At 32.8% G+C, this 22,983-nt stretch overlaps 1 protein-coding gene across 1 annotated transcript in view; it reads left to right on the forward strand.

Moving 5' to 3' along the window:
• The window catches only part of papss2a (3'-phosphoadenosine 5'-phosphosulfate synthase 2a), a 30,941-nt gene extending 12,459 nt beyond the window's left edge, over window positions 1-18,482 (forward strand). The window contains exons 3-12 of the mRNA XM_056476888.1: window positions 1,630-1,865; window positions 2,169-2,307; window positions 3,065-3,183; window positions 6,418-6,531; window positions 11,360-11,471; window positions 12,951-13,156; window positions 13,915-14,050; window positions 15,399-15,667; window positions 15,757-15,986; window positions 17,492-18,482. Coding sequence (XP_056332863.1) covers window positions 1,630-1,865; window positions 2,169-2,307; window positions 3,065-3,183; window positions 6,418-6,531; window positions 11,360-11,471; window positions 12,951-13,156; window positions 13,915-14,050; window positions 15,399-15,667; window positions 15,757-15,986; window positions 17,492-17,633 — 1,703 coding nt within the window. The 3' untranslated portion in view covers window positions 17,634-18,482. The remainder of the gene's footprint in view (window positions 1-1,629; window positions 1,866-2,168; window positions 2,308-3,064; window positions 3,184-6,417; window positions 6,532-11,359; window positions 11,472-12,950; window positions 13,157-13,914; window positions 14,051-15,398; window positions 15,668-15,756; window positions 15,987-17,491) is intronic.
• Window positions 18,483-22,983: the final 4,501 nt, after the last annotated feature.

The following is a 22,983-nucleotide window of genomic DNA, read 5'->3' on the forward strand; positions in this document are numbered from 1 at the left end:
TTATTGAAGTTATTAAAAAAGGGCTACCTTAAGTACTAGTTATTTAAGTTATTAAATAAGGGCTACGTTAAGTACTAGTTGTTTAATTTTTAAAATAAGGGCTACCTTAAGTACTAGTTATTTAAGTTATTAAATAAGGGCTCCCTTAAGTACTAGTTATTTAAATTATTAAATAAAGGCTACCGTAAGTACTAGTTATTGAAGTTATTAAAAAAGGGCTACCTTAAGTATTAGTTATTTAATTTTTTGAATAAGGGCTACCTGAAGTACTAGTTATTTAAATTATTAAATAAGGGCTACCTGAAGGACTAGTTATTTAGGGTATTAAATAGGGGCTACCTTAAGTACTAGTTATTTAGTTTTTTAAATAAGGGCTACCTTAAGTACTAATTATTTAGGTTATTAAATAAGGGCTACCTTAAGTACTAATTATTTAAGTTATTAAATGAGGGCTATCTTAAGTACTAGTTATTGAAGTTATTAAATAAGGGCTACCTTAAGTACTAGTTATTTAGTTTTTTTTAAATAAGGGCTACCTTAAGTACTATTTATTTAAGTTATTAAATAAGGGCTACCTTAACTACTAGTTATTTAAGTTATTAAATAAGGGCTGCCTTAAATACTAGTTATTGAAGTTATTAAAAAAGGGCTACCTTAAGTACTAGTTATTTAATTGTTTAAATAAGGGCTACCTGAAGGACTAGTTATTTAAGTTATTAAATAAGGGCTACCTTAAGTACTAGTTATTTAAGTTATTAAATGAGGGCTACCTTAAATACTAGTTATTGAAGTTATTAAAAAAGGGCTACCTTAAGTACTAGTTATTTAAGTTATTAAATAAGGGCTACCTGAAGTACTAGTTATTTAAATTATTAAATAAGGGCTACCTGAAGTACTAGTTATTTAGGGTATTAAATAAGGGCTACCTTAAATACTAGTTATTGAAGTTATTAAATAAGGGCCACCTTAAGTACTAATTATTTAAGTTATTAAATAAGGGCTACCTTAAGTACTAGTTATTGAAGTTATTAAATAAGGTCTACCTTAAGTACTAGTTATTTAAGTTATTAAATAAGGGCTACCTTAACTACTAGTTATTTACCCTAAGTACATTAGATTTATGTATTAAATGTATTAATTACCACATTAGTTTATGCTTAATTTAACCACCAAGAACTCTTGATATGATGATCATCATCATTAACCCATTGTTAACTACTCATGAACTCCTTTTTCGTGCCCATCTAGTGCGTTTACACTGAATAACAATAGAAAAGTGTTCTGTCAACAGCAACAGTTTAAACACAGGTGTTCATGAGTAGTTATTGATGAGTTAATGGTGATGTGCCCCTTCAAGTAGTCACGACATAATTATACATTAACAGCTTATGTGTTCTTGTTGGTTACATTTAGCTTAAACTTAAATGTTAATTAATACATTAATTAAAAACATGAAACAACAAGTAATTATGATAGCAGTTATTCACACATGAACTCATGGTGTTAAAGTTAGTTCATGATTAGCACATACCTTCATTAATTCATAATAAAGTAATGTTTAGTTTACTTTTACAGACAGACAGACTTGCCTTCACTGTCTTATTTTTGATTTTGCGTTTGTTTCTGCAGGTCTGTCTGGGGCAGGTAAGACAACAGTGGGATTTGCCTTAGAGGAATATCTGGTCTCTCATCGCATTCCCTGCTACTCTCTGGATGGTGACAACATTCGTCATGGTCTGAATAAAGATTTGGGCTTCACCTCAGAGGATCGAGAGGAAAACATCCGGCGTATTGCCGAAGTGGCCAAACTGTTTGCAGATGCTGGACTTGTTTGCATCACAAGTTTCATCTCACCATTTACCAAAGTGAGCAACCACAGCACAGACTCTGAATATTTTCTATAATTATGATAAATATAGTAATACTGGATGAACAAGGTTTTAGTCAAAGGATTATAGCAAAGTCACAACACTAAAAAACATCATTAGACCATTTTGAATGTTTGAGGATCTTAAACCCACTCCAGTACAATCTGCCTCCATTTGGACACTTTGCAGATACTAAAAACATTTATTTCATTTAACCATTAAAATAAAAAGCATCTGCCAAATGTAAATGTCATTTAAATGTGAAATGAATACTCTTTTTTTATTTATTTATTTGCTAAGGACCGCACAGAGGCTCGGGTCATTCATGAGAAAGCTGGTTTGCCCTTTTTTGAGGTGTTTGTGAACGCACCTCTGGATGTCTGTGAAAGCAGAGATGTTAAAGGACTGTACAAAAAAGCAAGAGCTGGACAGATTAAAGGTAATATAACATGTAGAATCCTTCACGCTAGAAGTACAGAGGTGGTCATTTTGACCATTTTGCAATTTAAAAAACTTTGCTGAAATAAAACACACAGATTCCCTTTTAGAAAAACGTTGTTTATTTGTTAAAATTACAAAACCCAAAAGAGTGCTGATTATTTCCACCTAGAACTACCTTCCTGCATGCATTTCAGTGTCTGCTATTTTTCCCTGTGACTTTAAATATGTGTGCATCTGTTGCCTAGCAACTTCTTGCTAACAAAAATTCAACTTTCTGTTGGCAAAAACATGACTTTACTTCAGATACAGTTGAAGTTAGTATAATTAGCCCCCCTTTGATATTTTTTTTCCTTCTTAAATCTTTCCCAAATGATGAGTAACAGAGCAAGGAAATTTTCACAGTGTGTCTGATAATATTTTTTCTTCTGGAGAAAGTCTTATTTGTTTTATTTCGGCTAGAATAAAAGCAGTTTTTAATTTTTTAAAAAACCATTTTATGGACAAAATTATTAGCCCCTTTAAGCTATATATTTTTTCGACTGTCTACAGAACAAACCATCATTATACAATTTGCCTAATTACCCTAACCTGCCTAGTTAACCAAATTAACCCAGTTAAGCCTTTAAAAGTCACTTTAAGCTGTATAGAAGTGTCTTGAAAAATATCTAGTCAAATATTATTCACTGTTATCATGGCAAAGATAAAAAGTAATTAAGAAAAAATAAATTTGTTTTCCTGTGTGATTTGTGGCTCAGGCTTCACTGGTATTGACTCTGAGTATGAGCATCCGGAGGCTCCAGAGCTGGTGTTGAGGACTGGAGAGCTCACCGTCAACGAGTCCATTCAGCAGCTGGTGGAGCTTCTGAAGGAGGAGGTTAGTCAGCAGCTGAACACACACTTTACTGCTGATGTGCCTTGATCTTTAAAGTACCTCATGGCTGAAGTCATAGTCAGATGTAAACATTTGCAAAGTCTCTTGCAACATAACTTACAAAAAGGCAAAACCCTATGGGACAGAATAGCTTACTACAGTTTACTAGTGAAAATAAATATGGTTCTCATGGTTTGCATAGTTCAACCAGTAATAACATTGTGTCATTCTTTTCTCAGCATCATGTCAATCCAAACCCATGTTCAGTCATTTTCTCCATCATTTTTAACAATTAATTTTCTTTGGACAAAATAAATTACTAGTTTTATCACATGACAGTAAATAAAATGTTGACTGAAATGTTTTTTTAAATTGTACACTAGCTTCTACAAAAATATAATAATAAAATAATAATAAAATGTTCCTTAAGAGCCAAATTATATTAAAATAAAAAAGACTTAAATTGAACACAGTGTAATGAATGTGGGAAATTCAGCTTTGGCGTTACAAAAATAAACTACATTTTAAAACATATGATAGCAATAAGCATTTCCTTTAAACTATAATAATATTTGACAATATTGCTGTTTTTATGCATTTTCAAATAAATTTAAAATAAATGCAGCCTTAAAGAGCTTAAAATGCTTTTTTTTCTAAAACATTAAAAACTAACCTAAACACTAGTGTAATCTTTGTGTATATATGTTTTATTACAAAGACAGGTGAACAATAGGACAAAACAATGAGGAAATTGTACATTTTTCATGCCCAAAGTCAAACTAGAACCAAACCAACATTAGATAATCACCCCCTACATGTAATCTCCCTGGGAGGAATGAGAGGAAATTAGAAAATCACTGATTAGAGATCAACCGAATAATCAGTGAAACTATATATTAAAGTATATGATCAAATTAATGTTCAGATTATTAAGTGTAGCAAAAATAACAAAATAAATGAATTATTATATTTTATATTAAATTATATATAAAATAATAAAACAAAGAAGACGAAAGAGTTAAGTAAACGAACGAATGAATGAATGAATGAATGAATGAAGGAGAAAATAAATAAATAAATTGATGGATAAATAAAGAAATGAAGAAACAAACAAATAAATAGATGGATAAATGAATGAATGAATGAATGAATAAATAAATAAATAAATAAATAAATAAATAAATAAATAGATAGATGGATGGATGGATGGATGGATGGATGGATAGATAAATAGATGGATGAATAGTGAAATAAATAAATATATGGATAAATAAATAAATAAATAAATAAATAGATGAATGAATGAATAAATAAATAAATAAATAGATGGATAAATAAATAAACAGATGGATGAATTAATAAATAAGTAAATAAATACATAAATAAATAGATGGATGAATAGTTAAATAAATAAATAGATGGATAAATAAATAAATAGATGGATGAATGAATAGTTAAATAAACAAATAAATGGATGGATGGATAAATAAATAAATAAACAGATGGATGAATGAATAATTAAATAAATAAATAGATGGATAAATAAATAAATAAATAGATGGATGAATAGTTAAATAAAAAAATAGATGGATAAATAAATAAATAGATGGATGAATGAATAGTTAAATAAACAAATATAGATGGATAGATAAATAAATAAATAGATGAATGAATAAATAAATAAGTAATGAAATAAATGAATGAATGAATAGATGGATGAATAAATAAATAAATAAATAAATAAATAAATAAATAAATAAATAAATAAATAAATAAATAAATAAATAAATAAATAAATAAATAAATAAATAAATAAATAAATAAATAAATAGATGGATGGATGGATGGATGGATGGATAGATAAATAGATGGATGAATAGTAAAATAAATAAATATATGGATAAATAAATAAATAAATAAATAGATGAATGAATGAATAAATAAATAAATAGATGGATAAATAAATAAACAGATGGATGAATTAATAAATAAGTAAATAAATAAATGAATAAATAAATAGATGGATGAATAGTTAAATAAATAAATAGATGGATAAATAAATAAATAGATGGATGAATGAATAGTTAAATAAACAAATAAATGGATGGATGGATAAATAAATAAATAGATGGATGAATGAATAATTAAATAAATAAATAGATGGATAAATAAATAAATAAATAGATGGATGAATAGTTAAATAAATAAATAGATGGATAAATAAATAAATAAATAAATAGATGGATGAATAGTTAAATAAATAAATAGATGGATAAATAAATAAATAGATGGATAAATAAATAAATAAATAGATGGATGAATGAATAGTTAAATAAACAAATATAGATGGATAGATAAATAAATAAATAGATGAATCAATAAATAAATAAGTAATGAAATAAATGAATAAATGAATAGATGGATAAATAAATAAATAAATAAATAAATAAATAAATAAATAAATAAATAAATAAATAAATAAATAAATAGATGGATGGATGGATGGACGGACGGACGGATAGATAGATGGATAAATGGATAGATAAATGGATAGATGGATGAATAATTAAATAAATAAATAAATAAACAAACAAATAAATAAATAGTTGGATAAATAAATAGATGGATGATTAAATAAATAAACAAATAGATGGATAAATAAATAGATGGACGAATAATTAAATAAATAAATAAATGGATGGCGAAATAAATAAATAAATAAATAAATGAATGAATAAATAAATAAATAAATAGATGGATGAATGAATAAATAAATAAATGGATAGATGGATGGATGGATGGATGGATGGATGGATTAAAGAATGAATGATTCAATAAATAAATACATGTGGCATACACAACCAACTACTACAGTAGCACAAAAAAAGACAAATTTACCCCTCATAAACTTGAAAAAATAAACTAAACAAACAAAAAAGGGCAAAGAAAATTAGAATGGGGCTTAGAGGAGATATTAGGATAATTTCAAGTAATACAGACTTTTTCAAGCTTAAAATAAGACAAAAATATGTATTATAAAAACATATTAGTTTTTATTCACCTAAAACATGTTGTCTTCTGTTACATTGACAATATCACAGTTACACTCTTTAAGGAAACAGCTGCACATGTGACTGGATGGAAGATACAGGTCACTTCCATCTTTTTCTGTTCACACACCTTTTTCATTCAACCCTTTGACAACCCTCTCTCTATTTCTCTATCTCTCTTTCTCAGAGCATCATTCCCAGTGGAGTAGTGGAAGAGATTAATGAACTCTTTGTGCCAGAGAACAAACTCAAGCTGGCACAGGCAGACGCCAACTCCCTGCCCTCTATCAGCATCACCAAGGTAACCAGCAGCATTACTGCTCAAGGCCACAACCGCTCATGTTCATGCCTTCATAAATACAAGTGAATTATTGACAGGATGACACACTGCTTTATCAGCCCATGAACAGTGTGCTGCTCCCTAATTACTATGCTAATTTATTCCAGAGACCTACAGCAAATGGCAAGTACGAGTTGAATGTTGTTCTTTAAACCCAAAGTATATTTCGGTTGTGGAGTGTTCATGAAGTGTATGTGTGAAATATGGAAGGCCATTGGGGCCAAAAGTCTTTTAACGAAATGTGAAATTAGATTGTGGCAACACACCCAATTTTTGTGTACATAAAAGTATGTGTGCAGTATGGAAGGCCATTGGGGCCAAAAGTATTTTAACAAAATGTAAAATTAGATTGTGACAACACACATAACTTGACCATGACATTAAGTACAACAGTGAATGAAATCATTGTATTTGAGACGTTATGTTTGTTTGTTTGCTGCTTTGTATAGTGTAGTGCAGTGTTTCTCAACCATGTTCTTGGAGGACCACCAGCTCTGCAAATTTTCCAAGTCTCCTTAATCAAACACACCTGGTTTAGATCATCAGCTTGTTAGCAGAGACTGTGTGACAGACAAAGGAGACATTCAAAACATGCAGTGTTGGTGGGCCTCCAGGAACGTGGTTGAGAAGCACTGGTGTAGTGTATGTGTGTGATTAGCCAGCTCTACTGTATGGAAGGCAATTATGGCCAATTTTTTTTTTATTAAACTCATGAAAAATTTTGCATGTCAGTGTCATCTGTGACATTGTCAACAAGCACAACAGTCAATAAAAAGTGGTGTGTTTGAGACTATATTGCATATCCACTCCAATAGTAAATCAGGATATACATAAACATCATATTTATTTGTGAAGGTTATGATGGTATACCTGCATGTACTGCATGATATTAAAACAAAACATTAAAAATTGCCACCATAAGGGCTCAATCACACCAAACACATCTTTGCTTGTAAAAATACAATACAGTGATCAAATTTCACACATCTATTTAAAGACTTTTAACTCTGATGGCTAGTGGATAGTGGATAGTGATAGGATAGTGGACCACAAATTTAATCTACAGTCAGCCATTCTGTGTGGAAGGCTATTGGGACCAAAAGTCTTTTAATGACTACGTTTACATGGACATCAGTAATCAAATTATTTGTCTTAATCTGAATGAGACAAAAATATGATTAAGGTGTTTACATTAGGTGCTTTTTTGAATGTTCCTTTCATGTTATAGCACATAATTTGATTAATGTCATTGCATCACCGCCCTATCCACGTTTCCTTCGAAGTTTCATGTAATTTCGGGTGTTTCATTTTTAATTTGTCGACCTTAACTGCAGTTTGACACTTTCACTTTGATTCAGGAACATTTCATGCATGGTCCCATGACAAATGTGATATTGGATGCGAGTATGAACTGGCGGAAGAGTGTTGTTTTAGTGAAATTTGATACCGCATGCTGTATGGGAGAAAATTATGAGGCAGGTGTCTGTGGTCCTTCACTGGGTCAGTAGGTGCAGAGAATAGTGTCAAACAGCATGTGTGTGTAGACTATCCTGTCGAAAAATGCAGCGAAAGTCCTACACAATAGTAATAGGTTGATTGCGGTATTTACATGTCTGTGCTGCACTTCAATAATGCGACTAAAATCAGAATACTCCACATGTTTTATTCCGATTTCTGTTTAGTTCGATTATGACCTTAATACGATTAAATTAATCAAAAAACGCTGTTTACATGGTAGACTCTTGATCAGAGTATTGTCTTAAATCAGAGTACTGTCTGTATTAAAATCAGATTATTGGCATTATTGGTAAACGTTCTCATTGCTTCAACAAGCACAACAATCAATGAAATTGCTGTATAAATTTAGGCTATATTTGGTAACACTTTATTTTGATGGTCCTTTTGAGTATTAGTAGACTGTCTGCTTAATATCTGCTGATACTGCTCCTTCAACAGACATTTAACTGACTATAAAAACTTTGCAAGTACATATCAACTTATACTAACCCTACCCCAACCTAACAGTCTACTTATAATCTAATGAGAATTAGTTAACATGTAGATGCAACGTAACTTAAATTCAACAAACGGACCATCAAATTAATGTGTGACCGTATATTTAATTATGTAATGGAGTGATATGTTAGTATATACGAATACAAACATCATACATTATGCGTATTAATAATGGACAAACTGTATGTGTCGACATGATCAAACTTGATGCATTTTGTTTAAAAGATTTTGGTCCCTGATTGTCTGCCACATTAGTTATGCATACAAGCCAGACATTCCAACAGTGCTTACAGGGTACATACAGCTTCCACATGTTCTTTGAATTGTGAACAGGTAGTTCTTTTAAAGTATGAAAAAAAACAACAACAATAGAGTACAAAAATCAAAATGTACATGTAGCTTCCAAATGTGCTTTGAATTGTGAACAGGTAGTTCTATTAAAATATGAAATAACAACAACAAAAGAGTAGAAAAAACAAAATGTACTTGCAGCTTCCACATGTAAATTGATTGTGAACAGGTAGTTCTTTTTAGGTATGAAAAGAAACAACAAAAAATCAAATAATAAAGACATCAAAAACAACAATACTACTGTTACTACCGTCCATGTTGCAGGAGAATAATCTTCACATTTACATTTTTTTCAGGATTTTCACCTTTAATCCGCTTGTTAAGTGTGACGTCACGCGAAGCGGCTTCCGGGTCCAAGCGTATATCAAACTGTATGGGGCATACCTGTCAACACTGGGATGTGAAAATAAGGGATATGCCCACCATAATAAGGGATGTTACCAATTGATTGCTTTCCTAGCTTTTTAAGCTTGTTCATTTAGGACAAAATTAGTTGTGTTTGGAAAAAAACCCCACCAATATCGACATCTTTAGATGTTATTATTATTATGTGTACATGTCTGTTCAAACACGCACCCAAAACCCAGACTTTCTCTCCGCTTCAAATCACATGTATAGAATCTGTTCGGGAAACAGCATTTATTTATCACTATGGAGCGCGTCAGCTGACGGTCACGCACCACTATATAACTGTTTTGAGGATTGCTTAGGAGGGGCGACGACACCTGTAATGAAAAGGAAATGGAATCTCGCCATTTTTATATGTATTTCAAAGAGTTTTCATGCCTAAATAAAACAAAACCGGAATAGACTCATATTTAAGAGCAAGGGGCGGCCCCTGGTGGTTCGGTGGTATGGGTTGTATATAAGGAGGATCAGCTCTTTAATGTTTATTGCCACCCTTCAGAGAAATTGGTCAGGGCAGGAGGCTACATTTTCAAAGTGTTTTCTATTGCATGTAAGCGATTACAATGAAGGTTAGTTAGAATGTTAGCTCCACTAAATGTATTTAACATTATAACTGATTTAGATAAATAGTATTAATAGCTACTGATACATAAAACTTATCATGAAACGTATTTCAAAGAGTTTTCATACCTAAATACAATGAAACAGGAACAGACTCGCATTTAAGAGCAAGGGGCGGCCCCTGGTGGTTCGGTGGTATGGGTTGTATATAAGGAGGATTGGCTCTTTAATGTTTATTGCCACCCTTCAGAGAAAGACTAAAGTACGGGAGAAGTACGGGAGAAATACAGGAAAATACCTTTAAGGGGTAATAGCAGGATAGAACTGTAAAATATGAGAGAATCCTGGAAAAAACGGGAGGGTTTACAGGTATGATATGGGGAGACTCAACAAATAATAATAATCGAGCATACATATTGAATATATATATATATATATATATATATATATATATATATATATATATATATATATATATATATATATATATATATATATATATATATATATATATATATATATATATATATGTCTACCCTGCAGGCACAGGACGTCACCCTTACGTATCCCAATGTCTTAGGGACGTTGGATTTTGTTTGGAAATTAAATGAAAATCAGGTTGACATCAGAACCCTACATCGGGTCGACGTCAATGTCCAACATCCAACCTAAAATCAACCAAATATCAATTTCTAATCATGTTACACCTTGACGTTGTGTGGACGTTACCACTATGACATCCATCAGATGTTTTGGTCACTTTCCAACACAACCTAAAATCAACCAAATATCAACATAATTTGACGTCATCATTGGACATCAAAATAACGTTGTGCTTAGAGGCTGGCTAAACATTGAATTTTGGTCACCTGACGTCACAATAAAAATCTAACCTAATATTAACGTCTTATGATGATGTGTGCCTGTTGGGTAATATCAGAAGGTCAGAAAGTGATACATTTTTTATAAATTGTTAATATTTTGGAATCTGTGATGCAGCCAGTCCAGAGACTGATGTGTACACTATGATTTTATATAAAATTTACTTTAATGTGTGACTAAAAAGGGGTCATAAACAAATATTTTCTCAATTCAAATGATTAGCAGCTTGGACCCGAAAACAGTATTCCATACGTCATGACTTAACAAGCGGATTGACAGGACAGTTGAGATTATAGACAGAAATGTATGGGGAACAGAGAAAGGGGCAGGATCGGCACAAGACCTCGAGGTGGGAATTGAACTCGGGATGCCGTGAACACCAGAGTGCCATGTGTCAACGCACTAACCACTGCGCCATTGGCGCTGACCATATTTCGGTTTTATTAAATTGAATGTAGAGAAAAAGGATGAACTTCTATCTGACAATCCATCTTAACAGACTTTTTGAACAATATAATATTAGCTTAACCTTTCCATTTGTATACTCATATTTTTGTATTTGTGTGTGCAGTTGGACTTACAGTGGGTGCAGGTGTTGGCTGAAGGATGGGCCAGTCCTCTGAAGGGCTTCATGAGGGAGAGAGAATACCTCCAAGCCATTCATTTCGACACCCTTCTGGAAGGTAGCATACAAGCGCATACATTTATTACTTTATTATATACGTCTCAAACTGCCATGCTTTAAATAAAGCAATTAAACCAAGTCAGGTTAATCAATGTTGGCAATTGTATACTGTAAATACCAGCAGCAGAAGGCTGATCTAAGCCTATTTAGAAGATGCTTCATGCATAAAATAGCAGGTGCCAGCACCGAAGCTGCTTTCAGGAGACAGAATGATGCAATGATGTGAAACTCATACGCTTTGTTTAGTATAATTGGGTTGGTCAGCAAACATCGGTCAGGGGAGGAGGCTACATTTTCAAAGTGTTTTCTATTGCATGTAAGCGATTACAATGAAGGTGAGTTAGAATGTTAGCTCCACTAAATGTATTTAACATTATAACTGATTTAGATCAAAAGTATTATTAGCTACTGATACATTAAAAAAAAAAAAAATTTCCCCTTAAAAGTATAGTTCAGCCAAAAAAGAAAATTATCCCTCTATTTACTCACCCTCAATTGGTTATAAACCCAGGCCTAGATCGACCGCCCTTTTAACAAAGTACAGAATTTGGCCCCGATATTAGCTTAATAGTGCCATTTTTGACAGGATGCCATCATAATTTGTGAAAATAACCAATAGATGAAGACTTTAAGAAGAATAACCAATAAAATAACCAATAAAAAAGTATTTTATTATTTAAATGGACAAATTCTGACAGAAGAAATGAGCTGGCTAGTTTGTTATTTGCCTATAGGGTACAGTTTTTAATTTAAAACAAGTTTTAACAGATCCCCATGTTTGTGTTGTGTTGTTTGTTTTTTATGATGGATGATAATAAATTAGCATTTAAAAATAAGTACTTTTTATATTTCTAAAATTCTAATCTCATTATATTATACATAAACTGTAATAACTTACAGTTTAAATGCATATTTGTAAATAAACATAATTTTTTGGAAACATAAAATAGTATGATAAGCACTTTGATAAAAAAATTGGAAGTATTATTGTTGCATGAACAAGTGTGGTAATGATAACCATCTGAAAAGCTAATCCAGCACAAATCAGTGCATAAAATGTCACTAAAATGTAGTATTTGAACCTTGAACCTCTGCAAAGAGGTCCACTTTTTGAGAAAAAAGAACCCCCCCTTTATATAGGCAGGTTATGGGCCTGAACCCTAATACGTTTCTTTCTTCTTACACAAAAAATATGAATTTTAAAGAAAGATGAATACTTTTAAGCTTTGACACCCATAAAATCAAATACTGTAGTAGTGAGTGGTTGCATGTTTTACAACATTTTTCAAAATGTCTTATTTTGTGTTTAACAGAAAAATGAAACTCAAACATGTTTGCGACAAGTAAAGGGAGAGTAAATGATGATCTATAAATGAACAGAAATATAAATAATAATAAATATTCTAACTGTAAATAATAAATCTCTTCATATTTATTCCTAATACGTGTAAATTAAGCGGCTTCTCTTTAAATGTAGGTGGTGCCATCAATCTCTCTGTGCCCATTGTCCTTCCTGTTGCCACTGAGATTAAAGACCGTCTACAAGGCACCGCAGCTGTGGCTCTGAAGTACCAGGAAAAACCCATCGCCATCTTACGCAACCCTGAGTTCTACGAGCATCGAAAGGAAGAGCGCTGTGCTCGCCAGTGGGGGACAACCTGCCACAAACACCCTTATATAAAGGTACTAAAGACATTTCTGTCATTGCAATGATTATAAAAGCATAACAAATCAAATAAACGTATTAAAGAAACTTTTCAGAAGTCTCAGTTCAATACTGTTTAATGATTTCTATCTGCATATACAGTTGAAGTCAGAATTATTAGCCCCCCTTTTAACTTTTTAAAAATATTTCCCAAATGATGTTTAACAGAGCAAGGAAATTTTCACAGTATGTCTGATAATATTTTTTCTCCTGGAGAAAGTCTCATTTGTTCTATTTTGGCTAGAATAAAAGCAGTTTTTAATTTTTTAAACGCCATTTTAAAGTAAAATTTTTTAGCCCTGTTAAGCAATTTTTTCGATAGTCTACAGAACAAACCATCATTATACAAAGACTTGCCTAATTACCTTAAACTGCCTCATTGACCTAGTTAAGCCTTTAAATGTCACTTTAAGCTGTTTAGAAGTGTCTTGAAAAATATCTAGTCAAATATTATTTACTGTCATCATGGCAAAGATAAAACAAATCAGTTATTAGAAATTAGTTATTAAAACTATTATATTTAGAAATGTGCTGAAAAAAATCTCTCAGTTAAACAGAAATTTGGGAAAAAAATGAACATGGGGCTAATAATTCTAAATTTAACTGTATATCTCAAGATATTCAATAATATTTATGATAAATAATAAAATGTATATTGTTAAACAATCATAATAATGCTGTTGCTGTGGTCAGTTGTTATAATTCATCAATGCTTTAACCGTTTGCCTGTGAACAGATGGTTTTGGAAAGCGGTGATTGGCTGGTAGGGGGTGATCTGGAGGTTTTGGAGCGAATCAAATGGAACGATGGGTTGGATCAGTATCGTCTCACTCCACGGGAGCTGAAGCAGCGTTTTAAAGAGATGAAAGCAGGTAAATGGAAATATTGAACACGATTGTTTTTAGCGACACTGGTGGTTGTTAAAGAGACCTGCAGCAACCTATTACTTATTACTGAGTACACATAAGGACAAGAGACAGAACATGATTTAGTGCCCTGATATGTTCACGACAAAGGTTTTTTTAAATTAAAAATAACAAAAAATTTAAATAATTTTGAAGCAACATATACTGTTAACGAACATGCGGACACTGTTTAATGTTTTGATGAATTTGTATACGTGTTGCAGGCTTTTCTTTTAATAAACAAATAAAAAACGACAGCAGAAGGAACACAGCATTAAGGAAAACATCTGATCATAGCATTATGGATATATAAGCTCTGAAATTCACCAGCATCATGTTAACAGATGAAATTGAAAACTGCAATGCGGGAGTGCGCTCTACTAGGGATGCACAATAAAACTAAGTTAATTGTCATGCGCATTTATCAGTAAAGCCAGTTCTGTTCTCAGCAGTTAATCTCCAGCATGTTTCGTTCAGGTTGCATGATTATATTAGCGTATTTGCTGCTTTTGTGTTTCTGGGAAAATTTACTACTGATTGCACAACTGTGTTACCCTGACAAGATGTGCATGACAATTACAGCTTTTGCTCAATCAGAAGTGCAGTTTTATGTTGATTTACAATGCAGCCCTTCTAGGTACTATCTTTAGTATTTTTTACATTGTAACATTTACATTACAATACAGGAGAGCTCTTAACCTGAACATTGCACACGCATTTATTTCATGTGTTATAGAAAGTCAGAGCCAAATTTACCGTAGTATGCTTTGCATAAAATTAGTGTGTACATGTTTATAGACAAACAAGAAAGTTCTTGTTTTTTTGTTTGTCTTTGTCGCAAGCTGCTGCAGTGACATGATGATCTGTGTAGTGATCTCCTGTTGACAATAAAGCTTTAAATGTCTTAAGAAAATGCCAATGAAAAAATGTGGCTAGTCAGGTTCCTCATGTCAAGAAATTCTGGCTGTGAGATGTTGCTTCGTGATTATTGGCTGTGTATGAAATGAACCCAAAATATTATAATGCGATAACATTGATGTGTAATAAAGCTCACACTTTGTGACCAAAAGAATTTGGATTACAAAAAAATGTCATTAACAAGCAGGTATTTGGAAGGGTGCGGCCAAAAAGTATTAATTTCCTTATTTTACTACATGTCAAACATTCATTGGCTGATGACAATTTAAAAATGACAAACAACATACTTCACGAGTGTCTTGGATATCTGGCTTTATAGCGCCCTCTTGAGGAATGTAATATACTTTGTACTACAAGTTACAGCCCAAACTGTAATCAATTCTGTTTTCTTCCCCAGACGCTGTGTTCGCTTTTCAGTTGAGGAACCCGGTGCACAATGGCCATGCTCTGCTAATGACGGACACTCGTCGAAGAATAAATGATCGTGGGTATCGAAGGCCTGTGCTGCTTTTGCATCCATTGGGTGGCTGGACTAAAGATGATGATGTGCCTCTGGAATGGAGGATGAAACAGCATGCGGCTGTGATGGAGGACGGCGTTTTAGACCCTAAATCCTCCATTGTGGCCATCTTTCCCTCGCCTATGATGTATGCTGGGCCTACTGAGGTACTTGGACATTTTTTTCATTAGTTTTTTTAGGAAGTTCTAACCTTAGACACACAGTTGTTAGCTTATCTGGTTGGCGTGTCTTTCAGGTTCAGTGGCACTGCCGGGCAAGGATGGTGGCAGGCTGCAATTTCTACATTGTGGGTCGTGATCCTGCTGGGATGCCTCATCCTGAGTCGGGACTCGACTTGTATGAACCGTCTCATGGTGCTAAAGTTCTGTCCATGGCTCCTGGACTCAACTCTGTGGAGATTATTCCCTTCAGAGTAGCTGCATACAACAAGACCAAGAGGGCTATGGACTTTTATGACAAAGACAGGTGAGACTGAAGAGCATGATGTTTAGCAGTATTAAACATATTTTTAAAAATATGCTAAATACTGTTTAACTTTCTTTATTATTTTGACATCACTAAGATATTGTTGTAATTATTAAAGATTAAAAGTTTTATATGTTTTTTATTGAGTTATTATGGTAATTTTATAGTACTTTTTTATCTTTTTTGTCTTTTATTAATTATTATATTATTAATATTATTTATTAAATATTGTATGATTTATTATAGTTTTATAAACTTTTGCTATTTTAGTAAATTAAACTTATTTACAATTTAAAATAAACTATTTAAATAATTTAGCAAATTAAACAATCTATGAAGAGTTACTTCTAAGTGGCATCTGAAATTTTCTTCTGAAGTTAGCATTTTTCTCAACCTCCTGTGTTTATGTTTAGTTATTTCACATTAAACTCTTCATATGTTAAATTATTCCATATATTTATATTATTTTATGTAATATTATATATATATATATATATATATATATATATATATATATATATATATATATATATATATATATATATATATATATATATATATATATATATGTAAACCCTTTTTTGTCAAATAAATTGTTTAGATACATAAACTATGTTAAATTATTTTATACCTATTTTAGGCATGTAAACATTTTATTTGGCAAAATGGCTTTGATTTTATGGTTTAGTTTTTGGTAATTATAATATCCATTTATTATTATCCATTATGCCTACATTCATATATCTCTGTCAAAAATAATTAAACAATATTTTCCTTTTGGTGCTAAAAGGAATGGCAGTTAGATTCATTGTGCATATTAATTAAATAATTTATAAGATGAATACAAATTAAATAAATAAATAATAATAAAAAACATTTCCAGTATTTCACAAGAAATTAGCGGGAAAAGATGAATGGCTCTGCATCTCATTTTATTATCTGAATCCATGCGTTCAGGAAAATTCCGGTACCATAGTGAGGAGATTAAAAGGCTTTTTCACAATAACCAGCAACATAAACAAAAAGATGAATCAAAATGATTAAATTACTGCATGTAAACATAGTTGATTCAGAAGTGTGAAAGACTGGCTGCTTTCAACACATAACATTAGTTAATTTATGAACTTACATTAATAAACAATATGCATTGCATTTGTTACAGAAACCTTTAATAAAGTTAGTTAAATAAAATACAACTGTTCATTTAGTTCATGTTAGCTCAGTTCAGTAAAATAATATTAACAGATGCTTGATTTGTATAGTGATTTTGTAATTGTTGAAATGAACTAATTATTTTATTATTAAGCCATGTTAAAACAATGATGCTAAATAATGATACATTTAGCTTTTATGAACCATGGCTAAAAAGTTTGAGCTAGAAATCGTCCTTAATCTTATTTAATGTTTGTACTTAAAGTTCAAATGAATAACAAAAAAGTATGGCCTGAGAATATTTGATTTTGGGTGAATAAGAATTGGATTTTTTTTGTATTTTAACAATTCAGACATGCTGAGTTTGAGTTCATCTCTGGGACCAAGATGCGCAAGCTTGCCCGCAGTGGAGAAAACCCTCCTGATGGCTTCATGGCCCCTAAAGCCTGGAAGGTTCTCACAGAGTATTACACTTCCCTACAGAAAGTCCAGTGATGAAACATGCGGAAACACAACACACCGAAGACCTCAGAGCAAAACAGAAGCACTAAACTACTTCAAGGCATTGACATATGAAGGTGCACATTTACGACAAGCTGGTAGCCAAGAAGAATTGAAGAATTGTTTTACTACAGCATAGTTTTTTAATACAAATGTGTTTTCTCAACTGTGAAATTTAAACTGATGTGCCTTGACTAACAATCCCAAAGAGATTATTACCTTGCATTATGAAATGTGCCTTTCATGCATTACAGTGAAAAATTAGTAAATTGAATGAAGCAATTACTGTACTGTTCAAAGGTTTTGGGGTCTGTAAGAGTTTTTAAAATGCAGTATATATTTTAATATTGTGACGTATTAAAACAATTTGACATTTTCTTTTAGAATTGAAATATAATATATTCTTCTGACAAAAAAAACATATTAATATGATGATATTTTTATTCCAGAAGGATCAAAAAGAACAGCGTTTGCTTAAATATTAATATTTTATATAACAAAAGGTCTTTACTTTTTTCAATGAATTGCTTGTTGAATATTTTTTATAACATTATTTTCATATGACTTTAAAAAAAGAATCTTACTGACCCCAAACTTCTCAAGACCAAAATCATTTAAGTTTACTTATTACATTTTTATCCTCTCAAGAACAGATTTAACATTTTGGGATCATATTAGGGGGACAGAAAGTCTTTGCATACTAGGGCAAAGAAATATTTATTTTATTATAAGACAATAATCAATAACATCATTTTATTAAAGATTTAACAAACGCAATATAACATCACTGAGATATCTGTACATTATCCGTTTTAATTAAATCTTTGTACTGTGATTACATAATTGTGACCATGTGTCTGCTTTTTAAAGTATATTTTAATGCTCCCAGTGTGACTACATCCAGCTCGCTCTCTGTTCTCTAAAACAAGGGCAAAAGTGACATTAAACAGAGGAATGGCCTAACCAGACTTTATTTCAATGCTCTGTCGCCATCTGCAGGTCACCAGTGCACAACCCACAAGTCACCATGGGAAAAAAAAGATTATGCAAATATGACTTGACTTAACAATAACTCATGTAGTCAGGAAACTTTCTTTCCGGCATGATGGAAAGAGCAGTTCATAATCAGACTACATGAGGTCATGGCCCGAATCTACCTATAATAATGTGTCCTAGAACACCAGTCCTAAAATCTGCTCCGGCAGAATAACTCCTCAGATGCTGAAAGGATTTATGGAGGAGGGCCGTAGGCATTCCCAAATGGATTTAGGGGATTCCCAATTAGATTTAGTATGGATGATGAGAGCATTAGATCCAGTATGTTCTAGGTAACCCTATTTAAATCTGCTAGCTGCAGTGCTGAAAAGGTTACTTCGAGTACCTGGTGTGGATTTTCTTAGGGATGAAGCATCTGTAAAATAAGACCCTGGAGGTAGGGAGACCTACTTTGGGTTAGGACAGGACACACTCACCTATTTACCTAAATATTGTGCCTGTGTTTCCCAACCTTTGTCCCAAACACTTTCCTTGCCCATCAATGAAGTACTGAGATTCATTCATTTTCTTTTAGGCTTAGTCCCTTTATTAATCAGAGGTCGCCACAGCGGAATGAACCGCTAACTTATCCAGCATATGTTTTACACAGCAGATGCTCTTCCAGCTTCATCCCAGTACTGGGAAACGTCCATACACACTCATTGACACACATACACTACGACCAATTTAAATGATTCAATTCACATGTACCACGGCTTTTCACTGTGAGGGAAACCAGAGCACCCGCATGAAACCCGAACCCAGGGAGAACATGCAAACTCCACATAGAAATGTCAACTGGTCCAGCTGGGACTTGAACCTGCGACCTTCTTGCTGTGAGATGACAGTGCTAACCACTGAGCCACCGTGTCACCATGTGTGTTTAATTAAAGAGTTTTTAAAATGTGCATTAATATGGAAGTGTTTTATATATGCTAGTGTTTTATATACACTGGATTAATAAAGGGCTTTAGCATCTTATATGGAGGGCTGAATGGTTTGAAGACCACAAGAAATCGGTTATTGAAACAGGACGTTTGGGTGGGGTGTTTCAGAGAGCTTGTCCTTTGAAAGACAGTGGGTGTGTATTCGAAATCACACCCTATACCCTTAAATTGTGCACTATTTGAAGGAGCAGCCATTTAGTGGTGTCCAAAACAAGTGTATTTGAAGTGCACTGAATCAATCCTTTAATACACTTCAATAACGCAACCCATGCACTAATGCCCATAATGCATTGAGAGTTTGGTTGCTGAATGAATTTCCTAATCACAAGATGGCATCTAGAGCAGAATCCTATAGGTGCATGTTTTAAAATAAACTTTTATTTAATTAAAGGATCATTTGCATACCTGAGAGAAATCGAAATACATTCATTCATGTTTCATACTATTAGACAGCTCCAATAGTATCTGGATGCAGCCTTGATGATGCAAGCTGAGACTGCATATCTCAGTGATGCAATGTCAGACAGTATAGTCAAAGTTGCCAAAGTTTATAGTTGTCATTTTCCTTTTATGAGTAATTTCATTCATTCATTTTCTTTTTGGCTTAGTCCCTTTATTTGTGAGTGGAGTTTGCATGTTCTCCCCGTGTTGGCGTGGGTTTCCTCCGGGTGCTCCAGTTTCCCCCACAAGCCTAAAAACATGGTATTAACAAATATAGAATTTGTTAAACTAAATTGTCAGTAGTGTGTGAATGAGAGTGTATGGATGTTTCCCAGTGATGGGTTGCAGCTGGAAGTGCATCCGCTGTGTAAAACATGTGCTGGATAAGTTGGCGGTTCATTCCACTGTGGCGACCCCAGATTAATAAAGGGACTGAGCCGAAAACAAATTGAATGATGAATGAATGCACGCAAACAACCAAATAAGAGATTTCAAGACAGAAAAAAAAGGAATTGATTTACTTCATGACACATGAGGACTTCAAATTCCTACCCCTAATTTCAGGATGCAAACCCTCCCAAATAAAGGCAGTTTTCATGATACTAAAATTATTTTTGTTTATGTATATCAACATAATCATGAAGATTTCTATATTCATCCAAATAAAACAAATCTTTCAAGAGAATCTATAGTTTTTGGACACTTTGTCGAATGTTCAAGCAGCAACTGTTGCCGGTGGGCAAATAACTTGTAAGTACATAAATCATGGGGGATTAGGGAATAATGTGTTAATAAGTTAATAAATCAAGGTTATTGGTCGTTTAATTATTTTTGCTTTCATAATTTATTCATTCATTTTCTTTTCAGCTTAGTTCCTTTATTAATCTGGGGTCGCCATAGTGGAATAAACTGCCAGCTTATCCAGCACGTCTTACGCAGTGGATGCCCTTAAAGCTGCAACCCATCACTGGGAAACATCCATACACTCTCATTCACACACATACACTACGGACAATTTAGCTTACCCAATTACCCTATAGCACATGTCTTTGGACTTGTGGGGGAAACCGGAGCACCCAGAGGAAACCCTCACAAACGCGGGGAGAACATGCAAACTCCACACAGAAATGACACTGACCCAGACGAGGCTTGAATCAGCGACCTTCTTGCTGTGAGGTGAATGTGCTACCCACAAAGCCACCTGATTTCATAATACCCCATCTAAACATAATTCAACCATTTAACTGATATTTTTACTTTAAAGTAGACTTTTTTGATACACATCTTGATACGTAGCAAAATCCTCAGAGTAAAATGAACATCTCCCACTGGTCCCAATCCTACAAAGAGTTCAAATAAAACTAGAGCAGAGTTAAAGTGCTGAGTGAACAAAGAATAATGAACTCCTGCTGTTAAAACACAAAACTACAACCAAATTCAGTCACAACCTTAGGCCCTGCTGTCCACACAAACATGGGTATTGTCTAAATTGCAGCTTTTTTCTACACAAAACACAGCATCAGGTCACTAAAACCCAAATTTATAAACTCTTGTCAGGCTGAAATTTTTCAAAAGCACCAGGGTTTGTGTATTTTAGAAAAAAAAAAAAAAAACGTTTTTGTTTACAAAAATGCCTGAGTACATGTGGACATGACCTTAGGAACTCAACTCAATAAAACTCTCAAAGTCTTTTATATTCATTTAATTTTATGATAGATCATTTTCAGGGGTTAATTTCAAATTGTTGTGTGTGTGTGTGTGTGGGGGGGGGGGTATGGGGGGTCTGGAAATAGGTAAAAATAGCAGTTTTTTATCTATATATAGCTTAATGTACAATTAAGTGAAGTTTCACAAACTAATTTCAAGAGGAGCACATGATATGATTGACTACAGCTGATCCTCATTGCTAATCATTTGCTAGCCTATCACATCATTCTAAAACTACGATAAATATCCTGCCTAAACGTCATTCCTTATCTTCATTTTTTATTACTTAGGTTCAATTTATTTGTTGTAGTCTATTTTTTTTATTTTAAAACTTGTTTAATAATATTGTTGCAGCTTTAATTAAATTAATAAAATGTGTTTAGTATAGTTTTATATCATATAAATATATAAAATATATTTGTATAACAGAAAATTCAATTACTCTGCTAGTCTGAATTGATTTATACAGAACTGTTGAATTTATTTACAGTCTATTCAAGGAAAGTACATTATATGTAACAAACTAAATTAGAAGCAACACAACACACACCTGAAACAACAGAGGTAATGTTATTTTTGTTTAAATGCTGTTGACGATATGTCATGCGGTTTTGGTTGTAAGGCCTCAGTGGAAGGAAAATAAAACAAGGGTCACCCATCAAATATTCAGAAAACTTCGCATAACCTCACAGTCAACCCAAATTTGAAAAAGAAGCCATTTTACAAAGCATAAACAATTAGAGTGTTTAGCATTATAAATACAATTATTTGAGTTGTGATAAATTGATTAAGATGAGACTTCTAGGTGTGATTTCTAGTCACAATCGTAAACCATCGTGGTCTTTAAAGTGAATATGCTATTTTCCTACATACCTCTGACAAAATTAAATGTTTCAAATGATTTACCTAATGGTTGCGTAGAAATATTGCCACGGGCACTGGAGTCAAAACGGCTTACAATCACTGTTTTAAAGTTAGAAATGAGGCTATTCTATAGTTAGAAATGCAATGAGAATGCAAAATATGTTTTATAAATCTTCTCTATGGACCCCCTAGAGTACTCTGAAGGACCCTCGAGGGTTTGCTGTAGAAATCATCCAGGAGAATATAGGTTACTCACTCTATTGGATGTATGGGGGTGAAAGCAGCGCTCCCTCCGCACGGAACGAAACAATGTACCGACAACCGTGCGCGCACGTGACCGCTCTGACAGC

This window comes from Danio aesculapii, chromosome 17 (assembly GCF_903798145.1).
Source record: "Danio aesculapii chromosome 17, fDanAes4.1, whole genome shotgun sequence".
Classification (NCBI taxonomy): domain Eukaryota; kingdom Metazoa; phylum Chordata; class Actinopteri; order Cypriniformes; family Danionidae; genus Danio; species Danio aesculapii.